Below are 17626 nucleotides of genomic sequence, written 5' to 3' on the forward strand. Positions count from 1 at the left end.
TATTGTTGTTTTCTTAACCCTAGAATGGGCGGTTTATATTTAAATACTTTATATTTACATTTGGGAGCGGGTCTTCTGTACGTAGGCCACTATGTTTCGTACAGTAGCCCAAACTGGACAAACTAAACATCTTTTGAGTTTTTATGACAACTTAAGTCTACCACAGGTTCTCTCTCATGTTTGGAAGGGGAGGTGTGAGGTGAGGCGTGTTCAGCTGCAACATTCAACTTCATTAAATTCTACACATTGAACCTTTAATTGTTAGTTAGTTTGCAGGATTACGGAAAAAAACAATCAACCAATTTCCATTAAATTGTGTGGGTGTGTGGGGCATGACCGAAGGAAGAACCCATGGATTGGTACATTGAGAGACGGGGCGTTTTTCAACACTTTCCTTGATTTTTCAGAGACTCATACATGGATCTTAATGATCTAATTTGAGTTTGTGCAATTTGGTGCGGATCCAAATAAAAATCCAGTGAATTTAAATGTGCTTTCATACGGGCCTGTTGGGCTCCAGCTGAGCTGAGCGCTCTACTGAGTATCTGTCTGAAGTGTTGTGGTCCGTTCTGTTTATCACTAACATTGATATAAAAGCACATGATGGAATCAGAGGCTGTCGATGGTTTCCTCCATAAACAAGGTGAGGGTCGCGGTTGTGTGGAATGGGGGCCTGTGATTGGCTGTGTCTTTCCAGGCTGCAGTGACGTCAGCAGGGATGTAGAGGAGCTGCTGGTGTCTTCATCTGAGCCCACGATAAACTCTCCTGTGTGTGTGTCTGTGCGTGTGTGTGTGTGTGTGTCCCTCACAACACCGACAACAGACATGGTGAGTACAGGTCTGTTCCAGGCTTGTGTGTGTGCGTGTTGTTTTATCCACAGTAACATCGCTCTTCATTCGTGGATGTAACCACCGTGTAACCCAGATAACGTTAAGCTAACTGCGTGTGTGTGCTAGCCTGTGCTAACGTTAATCCTTTAGTTAAATCAGGATTAACTCACGTCTTCTTCTTCTTCTTCTTCTTCTTCTTCTGCGTGTGTCTCACCATCACTCCTCCCACCTCCTCCATCTACCTCTGCCCCAACCAGTCGGATTTCTCAGAGGACCAGATCACGGGTGAGTTGTCTTCTTCCGATGCTGAGATTTGTCTCATTGTTTATTTCACGTCTTAGTAATAATGTGATATCATCCTTTGAAATGTCTCGATCACCTCTGAACACATGTCCCCGCAAACCTCTGGATCCCTGAAGGCATCACACCAGCGGACTGCACTACACATGTGTGTGTGTGTGGGGGTGGAAGTCTTATCAGTGTTCTTGTGCTATCCATGACTCACACTTTACAAGTACAGTGTGAAAGCGTCACCATGTGGTACCAACCTGCTCCACACTGACATGTCAGCAGCCCTGAGACAGTCGGGGTGTGTGGTGCAGCTGTGTTGAGGCGTGGCAGAGGAAACACTGAAACTTTCAATTTTGTGACGCTCACTGGAACCACAGCAGATGAGAGGAGAGTGCAAAGATGCTGGAGAGCAACTCTTTGAGTGTCTTTCATTAACATAAAATAAGTCTTGTTGTAGGAGTGGGAATAGGTTTTCTTTTTTTAAAGGAAGGTATTTGCTTCAACAGTCCCCACCCCCACCCCGCTGATTGACAAGACAAGCCTCAGGTGATGAGGTGGAGGTTTTTTCCAATCCATAGTACTTAGTGTTACACAGTCCTCTCTCTGTTCGAGTGGGTTGACTCTGTAACTCACAGTTCTGCGATACATGGCGATAATATATACACGATAATATCATGTTACAGGGATTTTGATCTGATAACAAAGTCATGATATCTGTGTCTAACTGAAGAAGAACACTGAATACCCCTAAAGAGGTCAAATGTATTTATTCACTGCAATTTGGTATCAGTTTCACAGAGTTAGACAAAAACTGAGATGAATGAATGTACAAAAAGGACTTAAAGTCTTATCTTTGTGCCTCTTTCGTCCGTAACAAGCACACTGTAACTTGTCAGTGTTCACATTTGCCATCAATCCAATGTAAAGTAAAAAAACTGGCAAAAAAATAGCTGAATATCGGTATTTGGCACTAGCATTTCGATAAGCATATCTCATGAGTCAGGACAAGGATATATTGCTGAATCGATATTTTGTCCCACCCCTGCAGTGGACTGCTACACATCTGTTCAAAGATTGTGGGTTGAGTGCATGAGTCAAGTTTCCACGGTGCATATTCTAAAAGTGTGTCTTATATTAGGAATATATTTATTTTGCCATCAAGCAGAAGATTCAGGCTGAACAGTGGAACTCAACCTTAAGTCTGTTAAACTGTTTAATCAAATTTTGATTTCAAAGTACTCCTCAGTGTCCCAGTGTGGCCCAAGCACTGCATGTTATAGGGAGTGATAATATCAATTTCACAGCAGCCACTTATTCATAACTCTTCATACAATAAGTGTTTATATGTATTTGATTTGTTGTTTGGTTATCTTTTAGTTGTTAGTGTACGTATCCGGACGCAAGACAAATTTCAGAGGAGCATTCTGATAATACAGTGTGATATTAAATATTTAATTTTTAAAAGGGGTGAATGATGAGACTATCCACCACCCTATTTCCAGGGTATAAACATCTGGAGGTCATTCCAACATCTGCAGGTTGTGGGATGTGGTATATATATAAATATTTCTGATAATGAAATGTCATTTACACACAGCTAGTTTTGTCTTGGTGAATGATTCAGTGTATCATCACCAAAACAGTATGAGCTGATCTTATACCTGCCTACCATCAGCACAGTTACCTGCATGTGTGTGCGGTCAAAACAATAAATGAACTGGGAAATCAGCTGCTCTACGACACATACTATCTGTAGGAAGCGTCTCCTCTAATATTCTCAACCCTTTGTGTCCCCATGTCAGAGTTCAAGGAGGCCTTCCTCTTGTTTGACCGGACTGGTGAGGGGAAGATCACCTACAACCAGTGTGGTGATGTCATGCGCGCCCTCGGACAGAACCCTGTCAATGCAGAGGTGCTCAAAATTCTGGGAAACCCCAAACTAGAAGGTAAATATCTCTGACATGTTCAAACCACTATTATATTATCATCGCTTCGGTTTAGAGTTAGGTTTTTGTACAATGCAGTGGTTTGTTATAATACAAGTTAAAAGGTACAGCTATGAGCTGTATTATTTTTGCAATATAAATAAGTCATAGCCCTGCAAAGACCCACGGCCCAAAAAAGCCTTATTCTATTCTTACCAAACACGGAGGGACAAGTGAGATGTGGCTCTAATATTGACTGTAACTCAGGTGTGTGTATGATGCACAATTGCTACTATTATAAAGTTAAAGTGAAAATGTTTAAGGATTGGAGCCAGTATGTGGGAGATTTTTTCAACCAAAAGACGTTATGGCATTTATAGTTTTTCATTGAGAGGATAAACGTGTATGAAGGAAGGATTCACTGCTTTTGCTTAGAATGAAAAGTATCTGTCTAAATTCTGAGAAAACAAGCATCATACACATCTGCTGCGATTGGTTACAGCTCTGGAGTTGCTTATAAACATAAAAACTAGAATTTACCTAACTTTAATTTTTCCCCTCTGTTACTAACTCACCTGCAGAGATGAACCACAAGATGCTGGACTTCGAACAGTTCCTGCCCATGCTTCAGGCAATTGCTAAGAACAAGGACCAAGGTTCCTACGAGGACATCGTGGAGGGTCTGCGAGTGTTTGACAAAGAGGGAAATGGAACAGTGATGGGAGCAGAGCTACGTCATGTCCTCACCACACTAGGTAAGACCTCAAACTTCTGGAAGACAGTAGAAGTAAACAAAGCTGACCCAGGTCTGTTTTCTTGTCATGCTTCTTATCATAACATAAATCAAGCCTGCCCTCGCCTCTGGTAGAGAATCCTTCTTGTCTTTATTGTGCCTTAATTCAAATTCTTGTTTGTGCACTAGGTGAAAAAATGACAGAAGAGGAGGTGGAGACTCTTTTAGCAGGACATGAAGACGCCAATGGCTGCATTAACTATGAAGGTAAAATCCACACAAATGTCTAATGGCTAAACAACAGCACCAGACTCTATCAAGTATAGTACTGTACTACGGGTTGAATAGAGATACTTGACACAAAACAACGGAAGTCTTTGTCTCAATGGCAGTAGTCTCACTGCCGGCTGAACAGTGGGAATGAACAGATCCCTGAGAGCTCTCCTCAATGTTTATCTCCAGATTCTGAGGTAGAAACAGCTCAGGAACTCACCTCTGCTTAGGGGCCTCAAGAGAGCACAGACAGACTCCACATGTCTCAGCTCGCAGTGGTGTTGCAGTGAAGCAGAAACAGTCACTTTCTTTGACCCAAAGAATGTCAGGTTTGGTTCCAGCAGTCAGCTTCAGTCCCTTACCAACTGTGTCATACTAAAATCTACAGTCAAACGAAGACAAGGAAAAAACAGGACCAGAATGGTCAATGTGATACAATAGAAGATACTTTATTAAGCCCTCAAGAGGGAAACTGAATGGCATAGGACAGGCAACGGAAAATCATCCAGGTCTCATGGTGGTGGAAGTAGTGAAAAGCGTAGCAGCAAGGTACCCATCAACATGACATCAACAAAATACCAACATTAATACAATCCAATCATCAGTGACAGTCAACGGCAATGTTCATTAAAAAGAAAATTACTGCAGCAGATGCAAAGATCTTCCTCATTTTTCTTAGATTTCTTCATATATGTAGCTGCTGCTGTTTGAACATTTAAAAATAATATACATTGTTGTATTTATATTCGGTGGCCTCTGAGCCTTGGTGGTGTTCTCTGAAGTTACATTTTCTGATTGTCGACCTTTAACCTGTAGCTCGCGCGTGCCTGCATGTTTCTGACGATCACCAGCGAAAAATCTAAGCTTCATTTTTTTTCGACAGTTCTACTGCTGCCAGTTTTCCTTCTACACCTTAATATTGATTATATTTTTGTGTTTTGCTTGACCTCCTGCTCCTCTTTTTTTCTCTGTTTTTCATCTTTAAAGTTAGTATCAGGCCAAATACTGAGTAGATGTGCTGACTGTGGCTGGTGAGGAGAGAACTCGTATCCTCGCTTACAGATGAATTATGTTGAGCTTGTGTCTCGTATCTATCCGATTCCCCTTGGGTTTAAATTCAGATTCTGTGTTTCTCTCTCCTGACAGAACTTGTGCGGATGGTGATGAGCGGTTGAGGAGTTCAGAAACACACGTCCAGCTTTAATTTTATTCCTACATGTTTTTGTATTGTTGGTCTTTCCCCCCCATCCACGTCATTCCTACCTCCAACGAGTCTGTGTTTTTTTAGTTTTTTTTTTTAGATGACATTTTATTTAAAAAGTGCCTTTTTTGTCCAATGTGACGAGACCCTTTCATCCCATTTTCCAAGCATCATTCAGTGTTGCAGGCTCCATCAGCAGCGATGGTCCCTCGATGAGTTCACCTCTGTCATCTTTGTCAATCAACCACTGTCAGTCTTGTCAATATTTTCTTGGATGGATATGATAATGTGACATGTTACATTTAACAGTGTTAAATAAAAAGTCTACTAAGTGTCTCTCTGTCTAAAAGTCTGTGTTCCAATGTCTTTTCATAGGTTATAGATCTCACACACGCAGTGGTACATGAAGGTGTGTGTGTGTGTGTGTCAGTTAAATATTTGTAACATTGGTAAAACATTCTAGATTTAAGGGAGAAATTAGAAAAAATATTGGTTATATAGGTGTGAATAAAACCTAAAAAACAATTAATGAAAACAGTATTAAAATATATAGAAGACAAAAAAATAGTAAAAACATTTAAAGAATATTTGTAAATATAGATGACATAGTATCATACATGGTAATAATTATGAACTATATTCAGTCTATCTGAAAGGCAATATGTTATATATATATATATATATATATAAATAAATGAAAATAAAAGGGGTAGACAAAGTAAATATAAAAGTCAGTAAATACAGTGAGATTACTGAGAAAGAGTAAGTGAGTAAAAAGTTACTGATGAACAAGTTGTGCCACTAATTGTCAAAAACAAGTTTCCACAAAAGTGGTGGAATGTAATCTAAGTACATTTACTCAAGTATTGTACTTGTGGGGAGTTTTGAGTACTTATTTTGAGAATTTTCATTTTCAAAATGTTTACTTAAATGTATGATCCTCACCAGCTAACAGGACTTTGAGCTGGGATTTTTTTGTTATCTTCTGATTTCATTAAAAGTTTTCAAATTGGAGAAGCGTCATAGTTGAGGATTTCATACGAACAAAAACAAATGTATTATTCTTGTCAGAGCAGGAAAAGCACATGTTGCCTTTGTTAATGTTATTAATAACATAACTGCTTTTCCTGCTCTGATAAATCAGGATGCGTGCAGGGAAAAAAATCTGTTTCTGGTTGATCTGATCCGATGCATCTACAGAAAACATGTCAAAAGCAAATCCTTGTAAAACTGATATAACAAATATACAAACATCCTGACAAACTGTGGAACTACTTTGTATTTTTGCACATTTATCTCCTTGTGTGTGATTTTTATTTGTGTGTGAAGCAGCGGACAAAAGCACAAACCACTCTACACAGCAACTCCTCTTCACATCTTTATTTTTTCCCCCCAACATTTTGTAATTAAAACCTGAACCGCTTTTGTTCTGTCTTTTTTTTTTCCTTCTTCCCATACAAACTGTCAGAGTAACTGTCAGCACTAATGTAATGATTTACTGAGGAAAAAAAAAAAATCAATTTCTACTATATAATAATCAATGCAATTGCTGCTACCTTCAGCATAGTGAAAAACATACAGAAACTGAACAGACACATATTTCATATCACAAAATCCACACAATGTAGTAATAACACAGATAAAAGAAGTCCATGTCTGCTCACGACTGTAGTGAGGACTGCAATACTGGCTGGATGGACGTTAACTGTAAAGTTTCACCACCTGACTGAATTATATCTCATGGCGCTGACGTGATGTGCCACGTCTAGAATGAAGCATGTTTCTTTTCTTCTTTTTTTTAAATTCTTCAAACCCCGGTCACACATGATGGATGGCACTAAAAATAAAACTGAATGGTAACATGGTTTACAGGTCTCGATGGCATGCGTTCACATACACACATGCTCACAGTCACATCTCAGACGGATCCGACTGACCTGTCTGAATCATACACAACAGCGGAGAGGGTAAATATCGGATACAAAGGTAATAATACACAGTTACATTGTTGACGTATCAAAGAAAGAAGATGGAAAAATGGACAGTAAAAAATATAAAAATCGATAGGATAAAAAGTGAGGATATTGTTGCAAATATTAAGGACACAATTCTCCATTGTCAGCCGTTTAAGGTGCGAGCTCCCTTGTTTTTTCTTTGACAGCATTGACATTTCTTCCATGATGCACCAGCGAAAACATAAGCTGCAATAACTTCAATTCCCGAGCAGCCACAATAAAATCTCATGATTATAAAAAACATTTTGGTTTAGCAATTAAGACAAAGTCAAATTATTCATAAACATATTTGTGGTCGCAGACAGAATCATTATTATTCCCGGACCGTCCCCTTCAGTCATTTGTTCCCTACATTCCTCACAAAACTACAACCTGGATGCTTTAAGTTCATCTAGGTTTGCAACACCTCAACTGACACATGAATAAGTGCTGTGGAAAAGGGACGTTATTTACTAAAATAAGGTCTTTTAAAGACCTAATACTGTTAAAATAGTTCCCACATTTTTCATTACAGGGCAACAAAAGATGTGTTTGTAACAGAAACTCCAGTTTACAGTACATATTCTCTAACTGCATCCAAACAGATAATTTCAAACTGGCTTCTGACTTCAACTTTTTCCATTCATTACATATTCGATTTTTTTAGACATGTGACCTTTAGTCCAGAACTTGTAGAGTGACCGTTGTCCATGTAATACAAATTGAAAATAGAGAGGAAAAAGTAATATTCCCAATCAAGTTTCCAAATCCTTCGGTATGAAAAACTATTTTAAGACAACAGAAGGATTATGTTGTTATAAGTGCTAAAGTTCAATTTCATGGATGCTTCAAGTCTTTCAGCGAGACCTAGGGAAACATATTAAAAGTGCATTTTCTTATTACATATATTTGAATTAGTACCTAGAATATAGGGAGAGGGGCTCTGGAGACGTTATGAAGCGTGAGACTTCATAAGCTGTGATAAAACGTTGCAGGAAAATAAATGCAACAACTTCCAAAACACTGAAAACACAAGATGAGTCTTTTCTCTTCTTCTCCTTGAGTGCCAGCATGTTGGCGAGACCCTCACCGGATCTCTGGTGTCGGACATAAACATGATGAAGTGAGATGGTGCTGTCCTGTCGACCGCGCGATGAACAGCTTCTGCATGTATGATGATCGGATTCTCTTCATTGGGCCATTCAATTAAAAAAGGTATTTTTTAGTAGAGGTGGTTTCAATTGTCTTGTTGGAAAAACAAACAAAGAAACAAAGGCTGGAAAATGTATCTCTTCCTTCGGTTTAGGACTTCTTCATTTCGGATGATACAGGCAGGATTCAAAGTGGTCAGAGTCATTCGGATTCTCAGGAAATGTGTCGATCTCTCACTGTGGTGGAGGGACTGGAGCTGCAGGGTGGAGTGTTTCCCCGGAGAGGGGGGTGGTGGGCTCTGTGAGGAGGGGGAAAGGAGACTTTTTTTAAAAATCTCAACAATAGCTCTAAAATAGCTTTTTATAACTTCAGGATAACATTCAAAATAATTTGTGTTAATTAACAATTAACAAAAGAAAAGAAGCAGATTGATTTAGTGAGAAAATAATTGATAGTTGTTTAGTTTAAAAATGAATAAACAATTAACTAATACATTTCAAACCTTTGCTGGTCACAGCTTCTTACATCGGACATTTTTATAGAAAAAATATAAATCTATCACAAAATAACATGAAAATAATTTTACATGAAGTTGTGATATTGTGCACATTTCACAATTATCAGTGTAACCTTGGTTTATTTGTCATTTTCATCAATTTGATTAGACAAATTGTTTTCAAATGAATATAGAATATGAATGAATATAGCACAGTGAATATTGCACAGTTACGAGAGTAACTGTGAAAGTATGAATAAAGAAAGTATCTTTGCCATTAAAGCTGCAACACTGTGATTACATTTAGAACCGTGTCAGGACAGTGAGGCTGTACTCACCATGAAGTACAGGTGTAGTGCTGGAGCTGGAGTGGGAAGCCGGGGCCTGGCTTGGGGGACGTGGGGGCGAGGTGTGAGCACTCTGAGGCGGTTGGGACTCTGGAGCTGGGGCAGAAGACGTTGGAGGTGCGGGGCTGGCGGCCGGCTGCGGTGCTGGTGTGCTGGGAGCTTGCTGACTTGCTGCCACGGCCTGAGGCTGCACGCCTGAGGCCGGCTGAGTGGAATGAGGGCCCCCGGCCTGGCTGTGCTGCTGGTGCTGAATCTGCTGGAAGTGCTGCTGGCGAGCTCTCATCTCAGCGTATTTCAACTGCTCCATGTGGAAAGACTGACGGTCGGCGAGGAGCTGCTGCCGCTGGTACTCCAGCTACACACACAAACACACACAGAAATATGTTAAAGGCTTTGGACTGTAAAAAGGCTGACTACTGAGGATTCGTATCCCAGAAGCGTTCACTCACAGCCTCCCTCTCTCTGTCCATGATGGTTTCCAGTTCTTCAAAGTGTCGCAGTTTTATCTCCAGCTTCTTCATCTGAGTTTCCACCAACAAAGCCACGAGAGACTTGATCTTCCTCTCTTCCACTGCAGCCAGGTGCTGTGAAGAGAGTGGAGGAGGTGAAACCAAAGTTGATGATGAAGGACACAGGCGGCAGACATCTTGTGATCAAAGACTTTACCTTGGCTTTGACAGCAGCTGCAGCGAGAGCAGATGCAGCAGCAGTGGCCAGGTTCCCCTCTCCAACATCACGCTCTACCTTGGCCTTCCTCTCTATCTCACTCTCTCCTTCTCTTTGTCCTTCCTCTGTTCCCTCTTTTCCCTCTTTCTCCTTCTCTCCGTCACCTAATAGAAGAAAAAAAGTTATTTGGAAAAAACACTATTTCTTGTGTCTGGGCGATACAATATGCACTTTCATACCCATATCTGATTCTGTTTTGTCGGCCTCCCTCTCTCCTTCAGGTTCTCTTCCTCTCTCTTCTTCCTTCTTCCCATTTTCTGCCTGTTTTTCCTCTTCTTCAATCGCACCATCTTTGCTGTCCTGCGTGGGGAGGTGAACACAGCACAATGAGCTTCGTAGTAATACCTCAGTTGAATTATAACCATTAAGAAACATAAGAACTTCAATTTCTTTATTTTTGCAGAACACAATATAAATTCAAGCACTTCAATGACCAAAATTCATAAAACTTTCAAAGATTTGAACGAGCCATGGGAAAACTGATTCTGTGTTATAATGAACATGTGTCATACCTTGGGCTCTCTCTTCTCTTCACTTGATTGGGTGTCGTTCTTGTTTTCATCAGTGTTTTCATCTGGGGTCGAGAGAGACGTCGGGTCACAAGTTGTATCTATGTTGTACGTGTGAATGGGTGTGTATGTGTCCATCATACCCGGTCTTTCTCCCTCCTCCAGGCCAGTTCCTGCAATCCCACTTCCTTCCAGGCCGTACAGGGGGTCCTGGCGGCCACTGACTCTCGCTGCCTCCTCCACTCGTCGCACGTGAGCTTCGACCAGAGCTGCAGGAACTTCCTCTTTCATACGAGAAAACTCCTCTGAGAGGCACAGACAGATTTTACCGGTGTTAATATAACAATCATTAATTCATGTTTCATAACCTTTCTCTGATTGATTATTGAAGCAACTTCACATGTTATGCTATGAGTTCATTAACACACTGTATTTTCTGTAGAAGACATTTTTACAGAAGCTGTCTATACAGCATGAAAAGCAACTTCTCACCCAGCGCAGATTTAGCTGCAGCCGAGGCCACACGTGGGTCAACGACAGAGGCGAGGAAGGCCACTGTGCTCATGACGGGGTTTCCTGCCTGGCTGAAAGGTACCGGCTGAAAGGCGAGTGGTCCCAGAGTCGAGGGGCTGTCCTCCAAGTAGGGGTCTTCAATTGGCAGCCGCAGAAAGTGCAGGATACACTCATCCTGTGTACGGCTGCCCACGTGTTCTGACACTTTGTTCCAGTCGTCCTTGTACATTTCCAAACCCTGAGGAAAATAAATACTAGATCTAACTCTGCATTTTCATGTTGTTCCTTTTTGACTTAGGTATTCGTGACTCGTAGTTTCATTGTAACACTGTTGATTTGAAGAACTGTTTGTACCTCAAGTAGTAGTAGTGTTTCTTGCTCTGTCCACTCCCTCATGGAGCTTGCTGTACTCTTGCTCTGCACACAAAAACATCACCACTGCTTTATTCATATGGGGAAAAAAACTAGAATCATTCTGCCATCCATAATGTTGGACTTGTACCTTTACAGAGCCACTCTTCTTGCTGTACATGTCAGTCCGTAGCCCAAAGTTTTGCAGATCTGCTGGTTTTTCTTTCACTTTATCTGGGAATGACATCATTGGCTGGGTAGCAGGAGTCTAAAGGTAGAAAGTGACAGAGCCTCAAATGTAAAATACCCTGAAATCAGTGTGCATGTGAGTATTTGTGCGTGTGTGTATGATTGTATATTGACCTGTGTGGTCTTAGGCTGCAGGGGAACCAGACTGGATGGTGTGTCTGCCAGGACATGGAAGTGAGAGGTGGGTGGAGGACCCATGGGTGTGGGCCGGCTCTCTGAGTCCACCTGGTAGTTGATCAGACCCCATTGCTCCAGGAAGGCGTGAACTCTGCAGGAATAGAGACACAGTGTTTCTCACAGAAACTGAAACATGCAACTGTGTAAATACAAACTGATAAAACTCCATTGACATATTCTGTTCGTCACATTCAGGCTTCACTTACCTCATGATTGCACAAACATCTCCTGCCAAGTTCCTGCGGCAGGCGGTGGAGGTGAGGTACTCCTGAGGATTCAGTCGATAGGTGTCGATCATGAAGTTCCTGTACGCCAGATAACTGCCACAGGATAGAGGTAGACACAAAAATTTGATATAAAAAGGAGGTACCGTGGTTGCTTTTGTAAGTCAAACAAAACTTTCAGATAAATATCTGTGATAAAAAACATCAAAGATACCACAAACTTACATCTCAGGGGTTTTGGATTTGTTCTTTCCATTGAAAAACTCTGGCAGGGCTCTGCGCTCGATGGCGTGAACACTGGAGGGAAAACGATGACAGTGTGAGGACTCACAGCTGATGACTCATTTCTGACTTTACCAGTCACCTCCAAAATCTCCAGTTAGTTTTCTCTTCAACCACACAACACAATAGCTGGTTCACATTTTAGGTCTCACTTTTTTTGCATGTTTGAAATGTAAAAACACTAAGTGACATCTGTGAAGTAAGATTACTTTCAAAAGTAGAGAAAACATAATGATGATCTTACCTGTTGTAGTCAAACCAGGCAGCGTAGCTCGGGATGATGATGTGGTGGGTTTGCTCAGTCACGTTGTCCTCATGAAGGTCAGAGCCTTTTACCGGTTCTCCCTTGACACCCGGGGAGCCTTCCTCCTCTTCCTGTTTAATCACACACACAGTTGAGATAATATATAGATTTACTGTCCACACTGTAATATTTTCTTGCCCATTTAGAAAGTCTCTTACCTTCCCTGTTGTTTCCATGGACTCATCCTCTTGCTCGTCTGTTAAAGTCACAAAAGAAGGACAAGTGAAATAAAACAGAAAATTAACTGTCAACGTGACACAGAGGATTTATTCTGAGTTCTGAGGGCCAAACTCAGTTTTAATGGCCAAGTATGTTAGTGCAATAAAAGAATTTAGCTCCAGTATCTATCATGCACTCTCTTATGTCAAAAAACAATGTGCACTTAGATGGAAAAACATACTAAATTGAGGTCTTAAAACCTAATATTATGAACAGGTCACTGATTTTCTTGCTAACTGCACAAAATGGGAGCATTTCCTTTAAATAGCAGTTACTGGTAAACATATTGTTGGTGACACAAAAAAAACTCTGCTCACCCATATCCGTTCCTCCCTTGACAGGAGTTGAATCAGAATCTTTCTTAGTGTTATCTGCAAAAATAAAGTATAATATCAAGCCAGTGACAGACAACTAGTTTACAGAATAGGATTAAATGGTGATTCAATGTGATTTTTGTTTATATTTTGCACATATGTGGACTTGTATACTTGTCTTAGCTGCGTTTCCCTCTTCAGATGCTGGAACAGGTGATGCTTCATCTAAGTCCTTACTCAAGTCTTCCTGTTCTTCCTCCCTCTGGCCACGTTTAGACTTGGTGTACGGGGTTGTTGGTCTGTCAGGACAATATTTATTAAAAGATTCCAAAACAAACACCTGAGGCATCACATCATTGTTAAACATCTGTGCGTTGAGACGGGTGTGGTCACCAACCCTTTCTTAGTGTTCTTCTTCTTGCTCTCCTGAGGTGGAGGGGTGGGGGAGGGCGACGGCGAACGCTTCCTCTTCTTGGCACTGCTGGGCTTCTTGTCCCGCCGCTCGTCGGGTGTGGTCACCTCATCCGTCAGGGTCTTGGCAGAGATCCTCTTCCTCTTGGGGCAGCCCTCGCCCACTTCATAGTCCTCTTCAGTCATCCACTCGTTATACTGGTCCAGGTCCAAAATCCACTTGGCATGGACCTGTGAACAAAGACCACATATTGCAGCCCCAAATATTCAAACTATTGCTGTAATTGCTTAAGTGAAATATCACTAACTTCTAACACAGTTAAGCAGAGCTTCACCGACAGACAACACACAAACTAGATCATACATGTTTTAAAAAGACATTTAACAGTTATTTAAAAGAAAATATTTCACAAAATATTGGACAGTGTGACAAGAAATCAAGTACCTTCCTGGGTTTCTCTGGGCTTGGAGGATCCTCCAACGCTGCCTCGACCTCACTGGCTGGGATCCAGGTGTCGTAACTATAATGTGAGAGGGGCAAGGTCAAATGTCAAGCCCCGGGAATGACTACATGTTTGAGCTTGTAAAACCACCACAGGGAGAGCAATGTGAAGAAAACCAGGATGGGGGAAGAAGAAAACAAAAGTACCACAAACACACTACTGAGTGGGAACTGAACACTTCTACAATAAGATCGGGCAACAGTTCTTAGTAGGTGAATAATGTCATGTGTTATATTGGTCATATTGTTTTATGGCTGCTCAGAACAAACCTGTCAGGAAAATATCCCCAGTGAAGCAGCACTTGTTTATCTCTCTTCATCACGGGACGCACCCACTCCTCTGGATCAAAAAGAAAAAAATTACAAAGCACAACGTGGATCAGCTGAATTACAACAAACACCAAATTGCTGTACTCGAAGACAACATGTGAAGGCTCACCTTCCTCCAGACTGGTCGGAATAGGCACAACAACATGGGAGCTGGAGGCCTTGTCCTCAGTCACCGAGCCCTGCAACACATGTTCATATAACTGATGTGATCTTTGAAGGTGGACACTTAACAGCTTTGATTTGTTGGAGACAATAAAAGGAAACATGGATTCAAGTTTAACAACACACAAATATATTTTTTAACTAATTAAGAGTCTCCAGTTTGTCAAAAAACAGAAAACCCACCTGATGTCTTTTGATGATGTCTTTCAGTTTCCCGAGCAGTTTTGGTTCTATGTCCGCACTCAGGTAGATGACAGGTCGAGTCAGGCAGTTGTTCTGAAATGAAGAAACACAGCACTTGTATGAATTAATTAAATACATTCACAATCTTAAAATCATATGTAGATGACGTTGCATAAATGCTCATTATAAATATAGATAACTTCCTAATTGAGTTTCCAAAGGACTTTCGAAGACAAGCGGCCAAAGAGGTATTTTGTACATCGTATTATATTTAATACAAGCGCCATGTTTTATCATTTCTTTGTTATATCGGGTTGATTTATTGATTCATTTGTACCTTGTTTATTTAAAATATAGTTCTTATGGCATGGCTGAGGACAGATGTACCAGAGAAGTGTTCCAAAAAATAAACGCCCGTTGTTAAAAAAACAACCTGTGTCTGATTTGTTGTGAAGAAAGCTACATCATACATGTAGTAAAATATTAATAAATGCTGATATATTCTGTAACATATCTTGTTAGTGCTAGGTGCTGTTGAGCTCATCAGATCAGGAGAGCTGGAGGATCTCGTGCTGTAAGAGCAGGACTGATCAAGTAGGATTACTGGTCAAGTCACATGACTGGGTGCCCTTCATTATTTCCATCTGTAAAAGCTCAAGCAGCCTGATTCTCAGACACTCGTGACGTGACGAGAGGAGACATGAAAACATGTAGCTGACTGAAAATTTATCGCACAAAAAAATAACTGATACCAGTAAATATTGGTAACTGTGGAAATATTGTTTTGTGGAGTGAAGCAGGGTCTGAATGTAGGTTAATTTATTGGAAAATGTATAAAAATGTTATTACTTCTGTCCAATTTCACAAAGTCAGAGTTGAGAGAACTCTCTCTAATATGATTAAGCTGCATACAAAATAATGTGTAACATGAGCTTTAGATGTGCAGATTTTCTCTTTTTTTGAAAGGTTTATGTTGTTTTGTTGATCCAGCACCCATCAAAGGATTTACTGGATGTGCACGTTGTTCCCATTTTTGACGTATAAATAAAAACAATCTGGAAAACTCACCTGCACCAACGACTTCTCAATGGTCATGAACATCTCCACATTTCGGTCCATCCTTGACGGATTCTGGAAGTCAAACCTGCGCCTACCAGGAAATTAGACTGGAGTTACACATGAAACGGCAACATAGCTAAAATCCTAAGTGCTCGGGTGACTTCCAAAATGATCACTTTCATTTGTGTCTATTTCTCAAGCATCTAAACCAGCTGGAAAGAAAAGTCTTACCATCCTTGGTCACTCTTGAACTTGTAGGCAGCAGCCAGAATGTGGCAGAGAGCCCCCCCTGACTTGAAGTCCAGGAAACACTTCATCTGCAGACACGGAACACAGCAGATGCAAGGTTTCCCATCGGAGTAAAGTGAAATGCCACAGAGACTCCCTCCCTCTCTGCTTTACACTTTATGTTAACTCATGCTTCCTCACTGGGGATTGATTCATGTGATGACAATTCAGCAGCCAGATATTCCCCTACAGCAGTGAATTCAAACTCTGTTTAAATCGCTCACGCTGTAGCAGACACCATTTTACAGACGGCAATGCACTGACTGAAAAAGTTAGTTTATTCAAACCCCGGTAATGATGCAACTGTAAGTAAGAGCTTAGCTTGACTTGAGTGGCTGTATTGGTGTGTGTGTGTGTGTGTGTGTGTGTGTGTGTGTGTGTGTGTGTTTGTGTGTGTGTGTGTGTGTGTGTGTGTGTGTGTGTGTGTGTGTGTGTGTGTGTGTGTGTGTGTGGAGGGGCAAAGTGTACATACAGGCAGTTTGGTGAGTGGAGGGTTGCTGACATGTCGCCCAAACACCTCCTCCTGGAACTGGAGCAGCTGGACCACCAGGCTGGACAGCGACTTGTTGGTGGGGGGCTCGGCCTGGATGTACTGAGAGAGGGCAACACAGAGGAGCAGTCAACACACACACACACACACACACACACACACAGAAATAAACTACAGTGTGTAGTTATCTGAACAGCTTTCAGTTCTGCCCCTGAGAGCACGAGACAGTGCTGTAATGCAATACGTGATCTGATGTGATTTGGGGGTGGTGGGGGGATGGGGGGGTTGAATATCGTCCATTTTATCATCATCATTATTTTTATATTATTAGTATTATGGTGTGTTTTTTTTGAAGAAGAACTGTATTTAGAAGCATCAGTGTGTTTAAACCGCGGCGCAGCGCTCGGGGCTGATGCAGACGCTCCGCGGCTCCAGTGAGCGCGGCGCGCCACACCGCCAACATCTGGATCCGAGCTGCAGCGCCGTTAGCCCGCCTGCTAACTAGCTCGCTAGCAGGCTGCCCGGCTAAAGTCACCCACTTCTCGCACAGAATGCCGCCCGCCCGGGTCGGACTGTGCGCCGCTCTACTCTCGCTTTAGCCGCGCTGCCGCACGGGGACGCCGCCGTCCTCGGCAGCATCTGGCGCAGCTGTTTGCTCAGCATCCTTTTGTATCCCCGGCTCGACTGAATCAAACAGCTGGACTCAGCAGCACCCTCCCTCCTCTTTGTCACTGCCCGGCGGGAGAGAGCACACACTCACGGTGTCTGCGTGCGTGTGTGCGGTTACGAAACATGCGCTCGGTACCTTTTTGTAATTCTTCCCCAGCCAGACGCGGACATTATCAAACTGAGAGACGGTGTCAGACGCTTCGAAATATTTTACATTCGGGCCGCCGTCTTTCTTCCGCACCGCCATCTTTGCTCGCAGACGACCAGTCGACGTCGCCTGCCACCCAGTGGTCGCAGCGTGGTACTGCAACGACCAGTCACCACAGTGCTGCAATGACTCCGACTGAGCAGCAGGGGGCAGAGTAGTGTCGAGAATGTTTTCAATCTGCTGCAACAGGAGGCGACTGTTTAAGCTCTTTGA

At 41.9% G+C, this 17626-nt stretch overlaps 2 protein-coding genes across 4 annotated transcripts; one reads left to right on the forward strand and one right to left on the reverse strand.

Annotated features, from left to right (window-relative positions):
• The first annotated feature begins 681 nt into the window (after positions 1-681).
• On the forward strand, positions 682-5590 carry myl6 (myosin, light chain 6, alkali, smooth muscle and non-muscle). Its single transcript, XM_034586228.1, has 6 exons — positions 682-828; positions 1089-1116; positions 2925-3068; positions 3629-3802; positions 3970-4047; positions 5200-5590. Exons 1-6 carry the CDS (start codon positions 826-828, stop codon positions 5226-5228), a joined length of 456 nt encoding a protein of 151 aa, XP_034442119.1. The 5' UTR covers positions 682-825; the 3' UTR covers positions 5229-5590.
• Positions 5591-6619: 1029 nt separating this feature from the next.
• smarcc2 (SWI/SNF related, matrix associated, actin dependent regulator of chromatin, subfamily c, member 2) lies at positions 6620-17485 on the reverse strand. 3 transcript variants are annotated; one of them, XM_034585541.1, is made up of 26 exons: positions 17342-17485; positions 16519-16638; positions 15990-16075; positions 15768-15849; positions 14700-14792; positions 14464-14533; positions 14295-14364; positions 13968-14043; positions 13509-13753; positions 13286-13410; positions 13115-13168; positions 12737-12774; positions 12519-12649; positions 12218-12289; positions 11975-12088; positions 11706-11859; positions 11494-11610; positions 11346-11408; positions 10971-11229; positions 10622-10783; positions 10482-10543; positions 10149-10269; positions 9910-10073; positions 9693-9827; positions 9235-9598; positions 6620-8698 (listed from the first exon to the last, which is right to left on the reverse strand). In XM_034585541.1, exons 1-26 carry the CDS (start codon positions 17450-17452, stop codon positions 8634-8636), a joined length of 3153 nt encoding a protein of 1050 aa, XP_034441432.1. In that variant the 5' UTR covers positions 17453-17485; the 3' UTR covers positions 6620-8633. The 3 variants fall into 3 exon arrangements, with proteins under 3 accessions (XP_034441432.1, XP_034441433.1, XP_034441431.1); XM_034585542.1 differs by having other exon boundaries at positions 15768-15843; positions 17342-17478; XM_034585540.1 differs by having other exon boundaries at positions 10482-10783; positions 17342-17478.
• Between the last annotated feature and the right edge of the window lie 141 nt (positions 17486-17626).

Source organism: Hippoglossus hippoglossus, chromosome 5 (assembly GCF_009819705.1).
Source record: "Hippoglossus hippoglossus isolate fHipHip1 chromosome 5, fHipHip1.pri, whole genome shotgun sequence".
NCBI classification, from domain to species: domain Eukaryota; kingdom Metazoa; phylum Chordata; class Actinopteri; order Pleuronectiformes; family Pleuronectidae; genus Hippoglossus; species Hippoglossus hippoglossus.

Excerpts from the sequence above, each read along its gene's own strand:
- smarcc2 (XM_034585540.1), bottom strand. The coding sequence starts at position 17,452 with ATGGCGGTGCGGAAGAAAGACGGCGGCCCGAATGTAAAATATTTCGAA. Across the intron at positions 12,089-12,217 it reads AAATCCAAAACCCCTGAGAT|TTATCTGGCGTACAGGAACT; the intron begins GTAAGTTTGTGG and ends ATCCTGTGGCAG. Across the intron at positions 10,270-10,481 it reads AAGAGAAGAGAGAGCCCAAG|GACAGCAAAGATGGTGCGAT; the intron begins GTATGACACATG and ends CTCCCCACGCAG.
- myl6 (XM_034586228.1), top strand. Across the intron at positions 3,803-3,969 it reads TCATGTCCTCACCACACTAG|GTGAAAAAATGACAGAAGAG; the intron begins GTAAGACCTCAA and ends TTTGTGCACTAG. Across the intron at positions 4,048-5,199 it reads TGGCTGCATTAACTATGAAG|AACTTGTGCGGATGGTGATG; the intron begins GTAAAATCCACA and ends CTCTCCTGACAG.